Source organism: Empidonax traillii, unplaced genomic scaffold (assembly GCF_003031625.1).
Source record: "Empidonax traillii isolate 1590-97213 ecotype Southwest subspecies unplaced genomic scaffold, ASM303162v1 scaffold344:size748272, whole genome shotgun sequence".
NCBI lineage: Eukaryota > Metazoa > Chordata > Aves > Passeriformes > Tyrannidae > Empidonax > Empidonax traillii.
In genome coordinates this window covers 110,540-128,320 of record NW_020955537.1, presented here as the reverse complement: position 1 = coordinate 128,320, position 17,781 = coordinate 110,540, and the positions used below count along the sequence as shown (strand labels likewise).

At 37.3% G+C, this 17,781-nt stretch overlaps 1 protein-coding gene across 3 annotated transcripts in view; it reads left to right on the top strand.

Annotated features, from left to right (window-relative positions):
* STAU2 (staufen double-stranded RNA binding protein 2) overlaps window positions 1-17,781 on the top strand; it is a 171,275-nt gene that overhangs the window by 103,228 nt on the left and 50,266 nt on the right. For 2 of the 3 annotated variants that reach the window (XM_027892286.1, XM_027892288.1), the window contains one exon: window positions 5,550-5,663. The exons of the other annotated variant lie outside the window; for it this stretch is intronic. In XM_027892286.1, coding sequence (XP_027748087.1) covers window positions 5,550-5,663 — 114 coding nt within the window. The remainder of the gene's footprint in view (window positions 1-5,549; window positions 5,664-17,781) is intronic. 3 annotated transcript variants of the gene reach the window in all.

Genomic DNA, 17,781 nt, shown 5'->3' with positions numbered 1-17,781 from the left:
CCTACTTTTCGTAAGAGACTTCCCCCCAATTTTATTTTTTTTCTTTTACTGTACTCTTGTTCGACTTACACACAGAAAAGAAAAAGAAAAAGAAAAAAAAAAAAGAAAAAGAAAAAGAAGAAAAAAAGAAAAAGAAAAGAAAAGAAAAAGAAAGGGGATTGTAAAGCAGGTAGTAAGAATGAAAAGTGGCATTTGGAATCTCTCTTATACTGCTCTGTGTCTTAAAAGACTGATCTATTATTTCTTAGGGAAGCTCCGTGGATAATACGAGGATTCATGCTTTTAAGTACAAGAATACTATATGGTGAAAGTTCCTAAAATTGGCTTTGAGAAAATAGTTGAAATGAGCAAGTATATTAAATTTATTTCTGTGCCAGAAGTATTTCTTCACCATTAAATATTCATGAGACAGACTTGAAGCACAAACAGGATTGTTTCATTTTTTTCTTGAGTAGTTAACATGACTAATAGTAGGTGAACAACTTTTAAAAAAAAGAGTAAAGACCAATATGGAAAAGACAGCTTTTCACCAGGATGCTAAAGGAAGCAAATTGTTTCATGCGACTCTTGTCCAAATCAAAATTACTATTTTAGTATCTGATCTCTAAACTCATTCTAGTTTTCTTGTGACTGTAAATCCAGAGCAGCCTATATAAAATCTTGCAAACTATTCCGTAAATTCAGGACTAAATTGGGTGCTCTCCCTTTAAGGAGCAGATTTAAAGGAATACCATCCTTTGTTCTAACAAAGTAATCCAGGCTTGTCAATCCAAAAGATTTGTGCACTGCTGAACATAATGGCATTTTATTACCTAGTTTATTTCTGTCTAGCATTCTAAGGCTCCTGCTGATGCTTTGACTCAGAATAGTTTTTGGTTTGGAAACTTGAACTCTGGTGTCACAGATGAATTCTTTCTTTTGGTAATTTGTATTATTTTTGTAAGTTATTAAATGTTCAGGAAAGAAAGTGTTTGTCCCGACAGAAGTTGTGTTTCAAACTGTGAATATCTAAGCAGCAGTGTGTGAAAATAGTAACCTTTATTTTTGCTGCCCTCAGACTCTTATTAATGCAGTTAGCTTGTTTCTAACAGTACTTTGGTATATAATACTTAAGCTTAAGTACTAGGTATGTACAACAGGTCTCTCACCTTCCTCAACTGTGACTCGGTAAACCATAGCCCTTGTTCATGCAGAAGGACAGATGTTCAAGTTCAGAAGTGCCTGTTAAAGGCAGCTTTTGAAGTTAGGGACATTGTATTTACAGAATAATTTATGCAGATTGACTGAGGCTATCATCTGAAACTACATATTGATCTAATGGTTTAAAGTAACTTATTGCAAGATTAATCTTCCAATATTTTTTGCAGCTTCTACCAGAACACTTTCAAGTAGGAAAGTATATTATAGTAAAGGTAGACAGAAGAGACATCTTTATATAAATATGAACAATACGGGAAATTTCCTGCTTTTGTAGCAGCATTATGATAGAAGTAACCTTAAATGTAATTTCTATGAAGATTTATGCAGTGTAATTTAGTCTTTCCTTTATAAAATAACATGCAAAGTTAAGAATTCTGGCTATGCCATTCCATGTTCAGTTGTAACATTGTAAACATTCATCTTATATCTTCCTTTATGTGCAGCTGTAAATGCCTATGAAAATATTTGCATCTCTTCAGTAATTTAAAATATTAAAAACAAGAGCCAAATTTCAGCATAGTTGTCAAATGGTTTTAGATCTTCACATACATTTCTATATACACATGCCAGTTTAGTTGTACCCCTCCATACGCACTCATACCATGCAGCTTGTTCCTGACTGTAGCAATCTGTAAATAGAATATGCAGTTCCATCTTGTGAATATGGAACATGAAAGCATATATGTATGAGTAAATCCATGGCATGTGCTTGCACAAAAATTTACTTCTAGAATTTATTTCTTTATTTTGATGCCCAGGATGCACTTTGCATTTTACTGAAGGAGGATTCTTACCCTGCCCTCACAGCACTCTGGAGTGCTGTGTTTGGTATTCCTGAGCCGGGTATACATGATTTATCCTAGGTGTATGTAGTTACCCGGGAGAAAGGCTGGCAGTGCTGGATGCTTTTCCCAATAAATGAGCAGGCTCATTTAGAGTTATTGCCAGGATCTTGTTGGGGTGGCACCGCTTTGTGCTGTGTAGACAAACCTTGGAGGAGAATTACGTGTAAATCACTCATAATAGTCTGAGGCTGGAGTCCTGCATTTTACTGAGAAACTTGCACAACCCTTATTACAGACCATGCTGGCCATTGTTTTCTAACCAGATCCTAATGCTGTTCTATCAAATCTCTGCTTATATGTTATCTAAATAAAACACTCTGAATTTTAATGAGTGAAATTTCATTGCTGTTTAATCCTTAAAATGCACTGAGCTAATCTGTGAGTGTCCCTTAATTATAAAAAAAACTGAAGCCAGAAAATTAGGTCCTGGACATAGATAGGAATTATTTTCATAACTGTTATGTTTTTACCTCTATAATATATGGAAATAGAAAATGACCAATTGTGGTTAGGCCAGAGGCCTTAATGATGGGTTTTAGTCCTAGCCCTGCCATTCACTCCAGTCAGTGCCTAGTAAATTTGGACAAGTCATTTAATGTCTATCCACAAGGCGTCCTTACCTGCCTAACAGAGTTGTGGCCAGATGAGCTTTAGTTAAACCCTCCTGACTCTTAAGGCACTGAGGAACTTAGAATAGTACTATTATTGTCATCATGAATCTCAGTAATAACTATGTAATCACCATCAGAGCATATGGCCAACCTACAGTCAGCACTCCTTGATCACAGGTACACTGATGCAAGTATTTGCTGTGCTCTCTTGTTCCTCTGCCTTAGAGGACTTGATATTCTTAAACTAGTTTTATGGTTGTTCAGATTCCGCCTACACTTAGTCATAATAGCATGGACATATAAACTGAAATATTTGCAACATACTGCTGACTAAAAACCTGTAAGTATCTGCTGCTGTTCAGGCTATTTGATAATTATTTCTCTACTACTATTTCTTTGTGAGTGCCTATTTTGGACATTTCTCTCAATTAGGTAAATACCTAGCACTCTTAGTTGACCAAAGGAAAAACCCAAGCTTTGGATCATAGATCAAACTTTAAGAAGAAGGGAATAACACAGTTTGAGACTGTAACAGCTGGACTGATAAATAACAAAATAGAATTACTGGGAAATGGCACATGCACATGCCAAATGTAGAAAAAGTCTGAATGTTTCTGCTGACTGCACAAATCTGTAGACTGGAGAGTTTTGATGAAAGGACAAAGTTTTATTCTGTTCCCATTCAGAGTCCAGTCTTTTGTTTTTTATGTCACTATTCATATTATTAACATAGAAAGTGTTTATTTTGGTTCAACTGGATTGCTTCACCAGAACAAGAGATAATTAGAGGACTGTTGTCTAAGAAACTACAAAGTGATGGTCTTGATACATTGAGATGAGGCCAAAAGTGCAGCATGAAGTCCCTTTAGAAAAGCTAAGCCTAGAAAGATACCAAAATTCTGAGTTTATTGCAGTTTCAGTGTGGGACTCCAAACTGGGTGTGAGTCAAATCTACTATTGCAGATAATGTAGTGTCATGTAATACTAATGACTTTTCCTCTGGATATCTCCTGTTCTTTCAGCTTCTTAGCCTTGCTTTATTCCAGTGGACATTAGTAAATTGTAACTTTATTCATATCATTCTCATTAAAAATAAGCCTACAAATGTGCTATACAGTTCGGAAAGTACCATTTTCCCATTTCTGCATATGTGCTTTTCTTGGTCACCAGATTTTGCCACTTTTGTGGTGTCGTATTTGCAGTACACAATCATCCTTTTGGCCTTTGCTGCCCCATTTCTCCACACTGCATTCCCACAACACATACTCAGCAGAGTATCTAGCTTGCAACTAGTTGTGGAAGCTTGATAAGCCTTTGTCATAACAGTAGTCCCTGACATTTAAAGAACTTCAGTTTATATTTGCCAGCCAAATTTCATACCTTCATACCTCTTTCAATTAATCAAAGTTAAACCATTGTATATGTGAAGGGGCCTCTTGTGGTTTCTAAGTAAGTAGTATGGCTTTTCTGGCAGAGAGCCACAAGCAATTTAGTAGGTACATACTGTGGGGGTTGAGAGGAAGAGAGACAGGAGTAATCCAGAAAGCTTTAAGAAGGGCTGAATGAAATCACTATTTCTGTACACAGTACAAGACTTTTGCTGTATCTTACTTGTGGCCACAGCAAAACTGGTTTAATATGGTGTCAGTAAAGTAATTCTGAAGCATAGCACCAACTTGGTTTTCCTCTCACTCAGCCAGTTTTGCTCTGCTTTTACTTCTTTTGAAGTATTCCCAATTTGCACCTGTGGCAGAGAAGAGTTAGACACGGGGGGTTTAATACACATGGTGTACAATTGTCATGCGTGTCACTAAACTGTTTCAACAGGAATAAACCTAATATGGTTCCTAATTGTTTTCAGAAATAATAGTGTATTCTGTAGCCTAAATGTCAAGGTGAGGCTTTACCATGTAGCTTCTGCCTGAGAGCCATACAGCTGTAAATAGATACTAGCATAAAAGGTCTGCCTCCAGCAGAGCTGATCTCTGTTTCCAGTTCTGACAGGGGTCACATAGTCAATGTAAATAACCACCATAAACTAAATTCGACCTCTTCTGTAGAAGAAAGTGCTGGATCTGCCTGTCTAGAAGTCAGGAGCTATGCAAAAAACTGCAATACTTCCACAATTCAGCATGAGTGGCAACCTGTTCTTAATAATGAAACACTGGCAACCTTTAATTTCATTTTCCCCCATCATATTAAAATCCATCCTTTCTTTAGGGGATTTAAGAACCATCTGAAGAACCTGAAAGCAAGGAGAATAATTCGAGTAGAAGAACTATCTTCCTCTGTATTTCATGAAAGATTCAGGTTCAGCATGCACAACTTGACCCCAATAGCGAATGAGTTACTCGTAGAAAAGGATAGCTTAGACACCTCAAGAAGAATGTGAATTCTTCTCCATTTTATCCTTTCAATTTACTTGAAATATACCATATTAGCCATGTCAAAGGAGTTAGTGGATTTTAGTAGAAATAGAATTACAATTGAAAAAGTTAAACTATTATTGCCGAGTTTTAGGAGGTTTAATGATTTACATGGGTGTTTTATAACTGAGTTACAATATGCTGTTAAAAATGCCGTGTAGGTGGGAAACTATAACTTCAAACTAGATTCTTATATAGATATATTGAATTCAGTCTGGAAGGTCTCAGAATCTGAAGAACACAGCACTTCAAAAACTATCCAACAGACATATCACGGAAAATTTGGCACCAGTTCAGCATGTGACTATCTAGACTATTTTACACACTCCTTGTTTTATATTAAAGATGAATTCAATGTAAATGTCTGGAATTCTTCTTGCAAACTTGTTGAAAAGGGACAGTATTTTAGCATGACTCCCTTGTACAAACCTGGTGTTTAGCAGATTACGTATGTTATTCTGTTATAGGTACACTACAGTGATAGACAAAATGGCAAAGAGTGTATGACCTGTTTGACACTGTCTCCTGTGCAGATGACTTTCCAAGGTATCGGAAGCTCCATTGAAGCCAGCCATGACCAGGTATAATACCTTCACCCCACACTCTTGTAATTTTATTAATATCTGGTAAGGCCAGAATGTCAGCGTTAGTGAATTTTAAATTTCGACACATCTTGTGCTTTTCATATGGCATGCTCTTGTCACTGGGATTTGCCTATCTTGCCCTAGTAAAATCCTGATTAGATCTAAAGAGTGACATGAAAAGGAGACAAAACTATATTGCCTTTTCCATATTTTTAAGACATGCTAGGAACGCCTGAAGAACTTGCTTTAGTTTTAAAGTCAGATGTAAGGTTTCTGCAAAGGTTTTGTTTGTTTTTATGTATGTATCAGGTCTTGTCTATCTTATTTTTGCCAGAAATTTGTAAGTAGTTGGAAAAGCAGAGAAATGAAGCCATCATCTCTAGCCATCATCTGTCACAAGAAACTGGCATTTGAGAGGGGAAAGGCATTTTTAATCAGACTGTGTTTAACTCCCATTTTGTTTGGCTGTGGCTAAAACATTTAATTCAAGATTCTGGCAAAAAGCCAAAAGAAAAGAAAAAGGCTCAATGTTAATAGTTTGTCACCCTTCTGCTTCAGATGGTAACTGAGGGAGACTTCCATTCTAGTTGTCTTGTCCACCAACACTCTTATGTATAAAAGGAAGACAAGACTTTGATATTCTGAAGGTTTTAAAAGCAAAAAGACACATAGAAGAAAACATTAAACCAAACCTTGTACCTTTCATATTTTCAGTAGATTTAAAAAAAATACCAAGTTTACTCACCTTTACAGGCCATCTTTAAATTTTACTGTGTTCACATTTACCATACATTTTATCAGACTCTATGCAAGATTCTCTAAGAAAAAAAGGAAAGTCACCTTAAGAATTAGAAGAATTAATTACTTTTGGGGAAAAGCTCCAGACAATCTTAGTCATATTTGTGTTTGGTTGGTTTTTTATTGGAAGTTCCTAAGTTAGTTGTTAACATGAACTAAGCCTATTAGTTATTTACATGGTAACATGAGGATACTTCCTGCCCTTAAGTGTTTGGTGTTTTACAGTAATGGAGAGCTGGGGTAAGTCAGACCGTACTTTGACATTCAGTTCTCATTTCATCCAACAACTTGTTTATGCTGTCCTAAAGCTGCTCCATTTTTCTTTCAGTAAAGACAGGCTCTTAAAATATAGTTATAACACAAGTACGATATTTAGACAGTTCAATGAATTTAAGGTGGTCCCTGTCAATTTGGTAACAACTACACTCTGGGCTACCAGCCAGCTTGGCCTTTGTCTTAGCATTTATTTAGGCTAGAGTATGATATGTAAACAGAAAAAAAGACTCTGTAAGCAAAAAGCACATTTAAGCCATCTGAATAATTATATATTTAAGACTTCCAAATGAAAAAGTTGTATTGAGCCTGCAAAGTCAAGCACCTAGAAATTAGGAAATTCCAGATGTGCAGCATTAGTTTGATCCCAAATGTACCCATTCAGTGCTCCAAACAGGACATTCTTCTAAGAAAAAAAAAAAAAACTCATAAAAATCACATAGATAAAGATTGTATCATATCATGTTTGCAAATAGATACCAATGAAGTTTGCTTGGGCCAGTATGTAGCTAGAATTCCCTCATCTTGCTTCAGTTTGAAGTTTAAAACTATGTTCATCATTGGTTTTAGTCATGCAATTTTCCACAGGGTTCTTAAAAAGGAAAGAAAAATGTTTTGCCGTTGTGTGGTGGGGTAGTTGTTGTGTTACTTGAACCCAAGTAATTTGTGCAAAGATTTTATCTGAGCTGAGAGCAAAAGATAATACTGGACACATAAATTTCTGCTCATCCCTTTCCTAAATGTCAGAGGAATTTCATTTTCTGGGGAAGAGGGATGCTGTTGACTGATTGGTTTCGATAAGGGGATAGCGGAACTGGATTAAAGCATCATTTGGCATTGCCTGAATAAACAGAGAAAAACATTAGCAAATCCAGTGTTTGCCAGGCACTGAAATTAATAAATTGATGACAAAATTAGAGCTATTAATGGACTATTGAAAAGAAAAATCCCCTTTTCTTTCTTGTTCCTGTGTGATTGGTATCCCTTGTTTGCTACAATTTCCCTCACTGTAGGATTATCTGACATAGTTATTATTCTTATAAAAATAGGAGAGCAAACTGCTATACCTTTGTTAAGCTGAATTTATTCACCTTTAAAGTCTTGAATTAAAAAAAATGAAAGATAGCCATATTATATAAAAAAAATTCTAGAACACCTTCTTTAACTTATGTAATCTGTCACTTTTAAATTGTCTCTGTAGTATTGTACAGTTCTTAGGGTAGGCTAGTCACCTGGAAGCTTGAGATTTCGATGGAGACATAGTGATTTGTGTCAGCTGTGAGGCCTGGCATAGTTTGACTTCAGGAACTGTCTATTTCTGTGCTTATGAAGATATTTTTCCTCACATTCATTCTAAAATATTGATTCTATAATTTCTAGAGTATTTTATGGAAAACTGAATGAGACTCTGGAATATTTTGTGGAAAAGGGGTGAAATCTGTTGTGTGAGAATATCTAATAAAAAAGCTGTATACCAGATTTGTCACTATACTGTGGCAAAAGGACAACAGTACTGTGGTATGTGGCAACTGATCATGTACCTTGATAAAAAAAAAGAAATAGAAATTAAAAGAAAAAGAAAAAAAAAAAAAAGAAAACTATGTTTACAATGGCATCTCCAGCACCATAGAATACCTTTTAGATTGGATTTGTCTTTTGTGTCTCTCTATTCATATCCAGTGGGAGATTTGTTACCCAGCAGATACCAAAGTGGTTACAATCCTACGTAAGTATATTATCTGGCTTTTTCAAATATGCCAAGACTTAACACAGCAGTTTTTCAAGTCCCTTGCTCTTTTCCTGTACCTCTGTAGGGAGTTTTCATTCTTTAGATTGGTTTAGCTTGTGATTTTAATGAGTTCAAATATTTTCCCCACATACTTCATCTGAGCAATTTCAGATTAATATAAACATATCATACTGGTACACTAATTAGTGTGCATTTCAAATGTCTGATTGACAAGGCATATCTCATTTGGTCATGAAGCAGTATTGTGGAAGCAATTGCTGATCTTTCATTTTTCTTTTGGCAAAAGAAGGGAAACATTCCTAAAGCACCACTGTGGTCTATCCTGCCACATGTTTTGTTAGGTTTTGCATTCAGGTATGCCAACTTCTTCAGTAGAAATTTAATGGGATATAGAATTAATTTTTTATCTGATTTCTTATTTATTTTTCTTTTCATATTTTCTGTGTCCCATTATCTGACTATAATTACAAATTTCTCTTTCCTTAATGGCAACTATTCTTTGGAGGTTTTTTTCAGTGAAATTTAGCTACAAGCAGTTTTTACTTAAAATGGTCACCACTTTCTAGTGATTTTATCAATCAAACCTTAATGGTGGTGAAGCCTGGTACTTTTTACCATGCTGTGGCACTGGAGGCAATCTGTTCTCAGGACTTATGATGGACTTCAAGCATATAATGCAAAGCTGAGGAATGAATTGAAAGTGCATGATTTAAAATAGCAGAAAGGAAGTCCAGGTAGTTTTTTTGTTTGTGTCACTGAGAAAATTCAAGGTATTAAAACTGGGAGGCAGAAAAGGGAAAAATTCATAGATAGGAGGCTATATAAGCAAAAATTGGTGTGATGAAGCAGAAGACTGAGAAAGGGCAGTGACTGTCTAAAGGCTGTAGAAGAGAGATAAAGAAAGAAAGTTAGAGCTAAGCAGACAATCAAAAACACCACCAAAAAAACAGACATCCTCTCTACTGCTTAGTCTGAAAGTCTTAGAGAGTTTTGCCTCTTGAAAACTGAATTGCTTGTTACTGATGCAAATATGTATCTCACAGTTTTAGCAAACTGTGTTACATGAAGAGTTTTTCAAATTCTTGAGCGCAGGCATCCGAAGAACTAGTCGTTAGAAGATGTATTGCAAACTACTGAAGGAAATAGAGATTTCTATTTCCCCTAAAGGATTCTGGTCAATACCACGAAGTTCTTATAGATGTAATTCACTCAACAGATAATTATTGGAGTCACTGTAATGATAGCTAGGTTAAATTTGATCAGCTATGCCAAACAAGATGGCCTGTGACATAGTTTTGATCTAAGAAGTGACATACTTCTGCTACATCTTGAACAAGCCAATGTCAAACTCAGTTTCCATGTTTGCATGTATATTTTCAAAACTTGCAACCTTACCATCATTGGTGGCTTTATAATAATTGCTGTTTTTCTGAATGTTTCAGCTCTGAGTGACTGTAGAGCTCCTCTTCAGGCATATCACAGCCCTGTGTTGTCATAGCTGTGAAAGAAAAAACATCTTGAGTGCATTCTTAAGGCTTGCTGAACAGCAGGCAATTTGAAAGCATGAGCATTCATTTTTAAATAAAATTATTTAAAAGTTGGTCCTGGTGATGAGAAAAAACAACCTAGGCCCATTTTGAGATTTGGAAAACTTGCCATGGAGTACTGTGCCTGTAAAACTGATTTTTAACTCCTACTACCTTGATGTTCATTGAGGAGTGACCAGTTCTCTACTTAAGTTTCAGGAGACAGATCAAAGAGTTGTGCATTTTATTAAAGTCCTATTATTTTAATACTTTTTGATTATTTTGGAGGTTTTAACGTATGGATGTTCTTTGGAGCTGGCAATACCATCCATTTGTTTATTACTGACTTCTGCTGTTTATTTCACCAAGTAGTCCCTAAGAGATAGATATGCTGTTAAAGTGCTGACAATGAAACTTTTATGTCTATATTTTTATTTCTTGCTTTCTTAATGCTATCCATTATATTTGTGTTGCATGTTACACCGTATTTAACTCTCCCATGTTTTGCAATGCATAGAATAGAATACTTTTATTTTGTAGGACAGATAGCAATTGTTTAATATTGTATATAAATCTACCAATAATAACACCACTTTTTTTTCAAGTATAAAAATAGCTGGAAAGAGAATGAGCAGGGGCACAAATTGTAGAAATGGAAGAGCTACTGATAAGATAGACTTGATAAGAGAGCCCAGCAGAGAGGGGCTGTACTGAAAGGAAAATGCCATGCTCAACAGTTTCAGAAAGCACTGATGGCAGTGGCAAGCAAACTGAAATGTGGCATGTAGCAGATCATCATTGTTGGCCTGCAAACAGGCATTTCTGGGCAGGGTTAACAGAGTGGTGATGCCCAGATGTGAGCAGTTCCTGGTGTCATTTGAATACAGCAAGGGCAGGAGTGGTTCTCAAGGGTAAACAACCTCAGAGGTGGATGACAGGCTCAAGGGAAGGTGCTTGGGGCATTAAGTTTTGAGAAGAATCTCATAACAGCAAGTGCATGATATATGTGAAGGTCCACATATCTTTGTTTCTGAGAATTCTTTGTAGAGCATGCTCAGGAGGCAGCATCTAGGGAATTTACAAAAGTCAAATGAACTTAAGGTGTAGTCAGTGAGTATGCAGAGGATAAGAGTTTGTCCAATGCTGTAACCAGATAAGATGAATGGGGTTGCATTTTTTGTTAAGATCCCTTTCCACATCAGAGAAACAGATGATTTACTGGACGCTATATTAGTTCCTGCTTAAAATTAATTTTTTTTTTTGAAAGGAGAAATTAGTATTTTCCAGGTGTTCAGATTTACTTTACAGTGGGTTTCTGTGTCCTGGACAGAGTCAAAAAAATTAAAAACTTTTAGGATTTTTAAAAAAGATGTATACTTTTTCTTTTTTCCTTTTTTTTTTCTTGGCTGGTGTTGTGCACTTCACTTGTAAGTGCATTTCTACTTATTGTAAATGCAATTACCATTTCTCCAAGGTGGCTTCTTCAATAAAATGATAAAACTTTAGTTTTACTCAGTAAAAATGTTCTATCAGTTTTCCCAAAGCTTGGCAATTCCATTACAGCCCCTTCAGTATCAGGACTCCTACCTGATCTTGTGAAAACATGCCACACATCCCACACAACTAGGTCTCCTTCTCCTGCCAGTGCAGTCTTGCTGGTGGCTGTCTTCCTGACATCTCCATACCCTTCAGGGGTGGGTCACGCATGGCCACAGCTGAGTGCTCAGCATTCCGAAAGGGGCAGTTCATGTGGGACAGAAATATAAACTGCTTTTGATATATGGCACCACGCTTCACTCTTTTGTCTCTTAGGTTGACGTTGCAGTCAGGAGTCATCCCATCAGGTTTTAGTTAGGCTCACTGGGTTGTTGTATGCTGTTTGGTACTTTTTCCTCATCTGCTGTGCTCCTCACGACTGTGTGTGGAAGCGTTGGTACATTCTCTCTGTATTCTTCATCTTCTGTTTCGCATTATCTCATTCTGGATGTACGTGACAGAACATTTGCTTTCCGCTGGCAGCTGCTGAACTTTTCCTTGATGAGCCCAAGATCAAACGTTTGTTCAGGATTTGTAATTTTTCATTTTCAAAAAGTGAGTTACTAATTAACTGCTGAATGGGAAAAAAAATGCAAACGAAGGCAAGGCTATGTCCTTGCCAGACCCTTTCAGTGCTTTCATTCAGAGCTCCCTGAGTAGCTTCCCTATGTGAATGCCTCTTCCTGAAGATGCATAATAGGATTTTTCTGTGCTCTGCGTATGCAGTGCTCTGTGTTTGTTTACAAAGTAATGTCAGCAGGGTACAAAGTGCTACTGTTGCAGTCTCTGTCTATCTTAATGGTTGGCATGTAACTGATGACAGAGACCATATATGTTTTGAGGGCTGTTTCCCCTTCTATTGGAATAAAAGAAAAAAAGGTGAAATATCCTCATGACCACTACTGGTGAGGTTTCACAGAAATGGTGAGGTTCACAGGATTACAGAATGGTTGAGGTGCAAAGGAACCTCTGGAATTCATCTGGTCCAAGGCCTCTGCTCAAGCAGGGCCACCTGAACAGTCCTGTGTCCAAGCAGCTTTGGAATATCTTCAAGGTAAGAGACTCTATCTTGGTTGTTCTTTCCTGTTTCCTTCATTTCCAGTCCAAGCTTCTTCCTAAACTGCTGAGCTAGGTATAAACTCAAGTTTTCAGCCATCTCAGTGTGCTGAAATGATCCACTGGGACTTAAATGAGTACCAGAGCTGAAACAAGGGAGACATCAGGACTGCCCAGCCAGGAGGAGAGGAGGGGGAGCTGTCCCCTTCCACAGCAGCAAGCTAATGCCTGAGCTTACCCACAGTGTAAAGTGTCACTTGAAGAAGTGATTTTCTTGTAGAAACGTTTATTTTCTGTAGTACTCTTAAAGCTGTTCACTGTGCAGTAGCATGATCCAGCACGAAGAGGAGAACAGGGATGGCATGGAGAGGGAGGGAGGAAGAGCAGGGTCGTAGCAGCCCTGACCTGCAGAAGTTTAGCTCTTTTGGAACTGCACCCTTGGTAGTTACTTGCATTAAAATACCTTAGGAGGCTTTCAGTGTGGTATAACATGTGGAAGTGGAAAGAAAAGCACTAACAACATGCAATGAGCCAATCTTCCATGGACCACAGGCCAGCTGTTTGTTATCCTTAGTTTGCAATCTGTTTCTGGTTTGGTTTGTTTTGCTGTTACTGCAGGCTCAGCTGGACAATGGTGAAATGTAAAAATCTCGAATTTCCTTGCTGCTCTGGCTATTAGGGAGGGGGGAAAGCTTAAAAGAGAAAGGTATTGGAGAAGTTTGGAAAAGCTAAGTGTCAGTTAGTTTTCTGCCTTGTCACACTGCAGCAGGAGATTCAGTCCACTTATATTATCAAGAAATCTAACACTTTAAGGAAAAAAACAGAGGGAAGACAACACAGGTAGCTTCTTCTCTACTTAACAGTTAAAAATTGATAGACGTTCATCTACTAGACAAAAGTTGGTAACAGAGATAGAAGCAAAAATCAAGTGGAAAGATGCCCCCACCCCCCACTAGCTTGTCTTGCATTTGGGATTGACAAAGATCTATATTTTTTGTCTTGATCACTGGCATGCAGCATTTTAATTTTAATAACTGTGTTCATTTTAATTTCTAGGGCTGGTGAAGCCTTTCAAAGTTATGAATTAAAACTAAGTCAAAACCCAGCTGCGTATTTCGTAGGCACCTCTATTTTAGACAAAGAAAGCTGTTAGGAAAACATACACTCAATTTTATTGCCCACTCTGTGCTTGCCAGAGTTATTCTGTGGCATTTTCCACACACTAATCAAAGTAATACTACGTCTGTTTGTTGATATGTGTTTAATCACTTGTCATTCAGTGAAGTTGCTTAAGACTCTAATTATATAATTGCCATTTCAAAATACATTTCCTTAACCATTCTACAAGACAAAATAATGACTTGCACATGTAGCACCTAAAGAACTGTGCTTTTGCCAAAAATTGTTTGCCACCTAATTTTTCCACTTTTCTTGAAATAGTATCACATGGCTGGCAGTATGCATGCACTTAGTACAAATAAAATTTCAAATTTTTTGGTTTGCACAATCATCATAAATCCCTTGATCTACACAGTACATGTAGAAACTAAATTTGACATCCTACACTCCTTCATTTCAAGGATTTATTTCAAGAAGCCAGGATCTCATAATAAATGCTCTGACAATAGACTTAGAGAGAAATAAATGAGGTCAAGTATCATAAGTAATTACAAGGGAATAGCCAAGCTTATGTACTGTGAAATACAGTGGGATAACAAAACTGAGCTATCCTCTTTGCCACCACTTCAGTTTCATCAAATCAGTACGATTTTCCTCTGGCTATCTCTTCAGAGTTTAAACAATTTTTCCTTCTTTTTGTCTGCACAACATAACCAGCCTTGGTGGTGGGCTAGTCTAAGCACTTCTGTAAACTTGGACAGTCTTGCAGTGCCATGTTCCCACACAAGCTCCTGTCTACATAACTTATACACTCATCTGTATGTAGCTTGGCCCATGTTTTTAGTGCTGAAGAACTTTCCTCAGTCTTTTTGTAGGAAAAGTCAAGTAATTTCTCGGCAGAGGTAGGATTACTGGAGAAACAAAAGAATACTTTTGTCAAGTGATGGATAAGCATATAAAAGTAGTCATGCACCCTTGCTCACTGCAGATTGTGACAGGTTGCTTTCCAGTATAAAGTTCAGTTCTAGAGGTGCTCTCTTTGGTGTACTCCCTGTAGCATGGATTGGTACATTAAAGGTCTGTATCTCTGCTGAGCATGAGGAAGTTGTGGAGCTATGTCTAGGAGCACTAGTATTAAACTCAGTTCCAAGATATCCATGCTTTCTTCCTTGGAGGTTTTTTTAAATACCCCATCAATAAAGAGCCGAAGACTTACCCTAGCTTGACCACTAATGTTTTAGCTGAGAAAATTATTTCAGTTTCCTTTTTTACATGTTTGTCATTGATGCCCTGATGGAAATTGTCAGATATCTTCAGGGAAAAAGGTGTGCTTTCCCATAAGCCATTTAACATAAAATCCAAGTCCCTCTCTTTGCTTCCAAACTTACTACACATACAGGGTTTTGTAGTCACACTGGGTTTCTCAGACCCTCGAGTCAGAACATCTCGCTGTTTGAGAGAGAAAGGAGTCACCAACCAGCCTTCCCTTCAAAGCATCAAATACTCAATATCCTCACTTGATAGAGGAGTTTCTGCATCCCCAGAAGCTCCACATATACTTGTGTCCTCCATTTCGTAGCCCTTACAGACTGACTGTGTTTCAGTACTAATGCTTCATTCCAGCAAGATCCTTCACATATGCTAAATGTAAGACTGCTTCCAAGTAACTCAGTCTCTCAAGGATCCAGGACTTGAGATAATAAACAGTAAAACAGAGGTATCAAGCAAAACCAAAGCAGTGAACTCAAGTTAAACTTTAAATTTTATCAATATTTCTTCATATTCATTCTTTCTCTTTCCCATCATTAGAGAGACTGTGAGACCTAGTTTTCCGCAGATCCTTGCGGCTGTACAAATAATTGATTTTACAGTCCAAAATCTCCTCTCTCATCCTTTATCCCCTCAAAAAAACACCAGTTCAAATTGGTCCAAAATAAAGAAAAAATGCTTCCAGCCAAAAAAAATAATTAATTTTGTACTTGGGCATTTGTAGTGAAACTAGGAAAATGACTGAGAGTCACAAAACTGGTGGGAAAGATGATGAACTATTTTACCTATAAGCTCAAGGGTTCATGCACTCATGCAAGGTGTAGAAGGTGTAAACTTTATTCTATGCTTGTCCCCACAGGACCCTGAGCCCTCTTTAAGAACCTGCTTTGTGCTACAGAGCAGCACAACTGAGTAGCCACAGGAACACCAAGTGGTAACCAAAGTGCAATCCTTTTTTGACTGAACAGTTTGTTCAATAAAGCTTCATGAGCAGAAAGGTTTGGGGTAATTCTCATTTTGTATTAACCCCCCTTTACTGAAACGTGAAAAGAAGGATTCATATCCTCCTGGGAGTTGAAGAGGCTTAGGCTATGATTTTTCACAGTCCAGTACTGACCTTCAAGTCAGTCTTGCCCTTTGTTTTCCACCGCAAATGGACAAAGCTAAACAAACTGTAACAGATCACTTCTAAGTTTCTAAAATTATCTACAGCTGAAAATGCAGAGTATATGTCCTATTTTTCAGGAAGAATATGCTTACTTTGCTCTACAGCAGACCCCATCCCTGCCGCCAGTACATATCTAGCTGGTGGTGGCATTGTTCAAACCTCCCAGCCATGTGCTTCCTCATGGATGGAAGTTGCTACATGGACCTGGAGCAGGGACTGGCAGGTCAGGCTACAAATGCAAAGGTAATAAGACATGTTCAGACAGAGTCCCCAACAGTACCCAAAATGTCATCTTCTTCTTCCCGTGTGTGTAGTTCTTCTAAGCATAACCTGCAGACAAAACATGAGCTTCCCTTCCTTGGCATTAAGCTCTTCAGTCTCTAAAAAAGCTTTACATTTGCTTCAAGATTTTTTAAACTTTGTTACATGGCATGGATTCATAAAGGACATCTTGCCATCTTGCTGTACTGAATTTCTTATATTGACTGCTTGATAAAGTAAGACAAGGGCCAAAGGCTCAAGTCTCTGTGTGCTGGCAGAGGGGCTCTGAGCCATCCCTGTACTCACCATGCTCAGACACTTCGATAAGAATCACGCCTTTTGCTAATACTGGTTACAAGGCTCATCCCACTAATGTAAAGATTTTAGCTGATTTGTGAGGTCACAGAATACCTGATTAAAAATAACTTCAAAATAGTGGGCCGTTCAACAAGTCAGTCCTATTTCAGACTACTGCCTAAATATTTCATACTTTAACATTGTTTTGAGTAACTGGGGTAGTTTTTTTCTAGCACAGCATGCTGTATGAAATTATGAATGGAGGAGATTTTTCTGTTGTCATGTTTGATTCAATACCCCATTGTCATTTATGTGAAGTAGTATAATAATACACAGTCAGTTGTTTAGGGGGGAGCTGGGCATACATGAAGTTTTGTGCATGTGAGTAGAGCTTCCCAGGGTGCCTCAGTTCATCAGTGCTGATAATACTGCAAAACCTGGGGCTTGATTATGAACATGCCGCAAAAGAGGATCATTTTTTCAAGTTAAATAAAATGTAAATAAGGATCAATGCGTAGAACCTTTTTTTTTGTCATCATGTGTCTGTGAGGGAAATAATAGGAAAAAAAATGGGAAAGAAATGTTTGCGATAATTTTATAAGCTACAAAATAGGTAAGCAAGAAGATAAGAGCTTGAGAAAGCATTAGGGAAATTAAATGGAGGCATTGAATGTTGGTTTGACCCAAAAGTGCTTAAAACCCCATTTTGCCCTTTCACAACAAAAATACTAGCTAAGAGGGCTGACATGCTGGCAAAGACACAATTTAGACATGTCAAACTACTTCAAGATAATCTGAAAGTTTCTTGGCCTGGATTTAAATAAACTGGTTCTTGAGTTTTTTGGAACTCTCCTGATAAGTAACACTTAAAACACTTTTGATCAAATACCCTTTCTCAGGCAATTACACATTCTTAATTTAGAGGCCAGTTCAAAAGATTGCTTGTTACCTTCATTTAGCAAAGGTTCAAGTGCTGCAGTTTTCTGATCTTTTTTAAAAAGGCAAACAGGGAGAGTTTACACAATAAAAGTTCTTTTTTTATTCTCAAATTAATTATTTTGA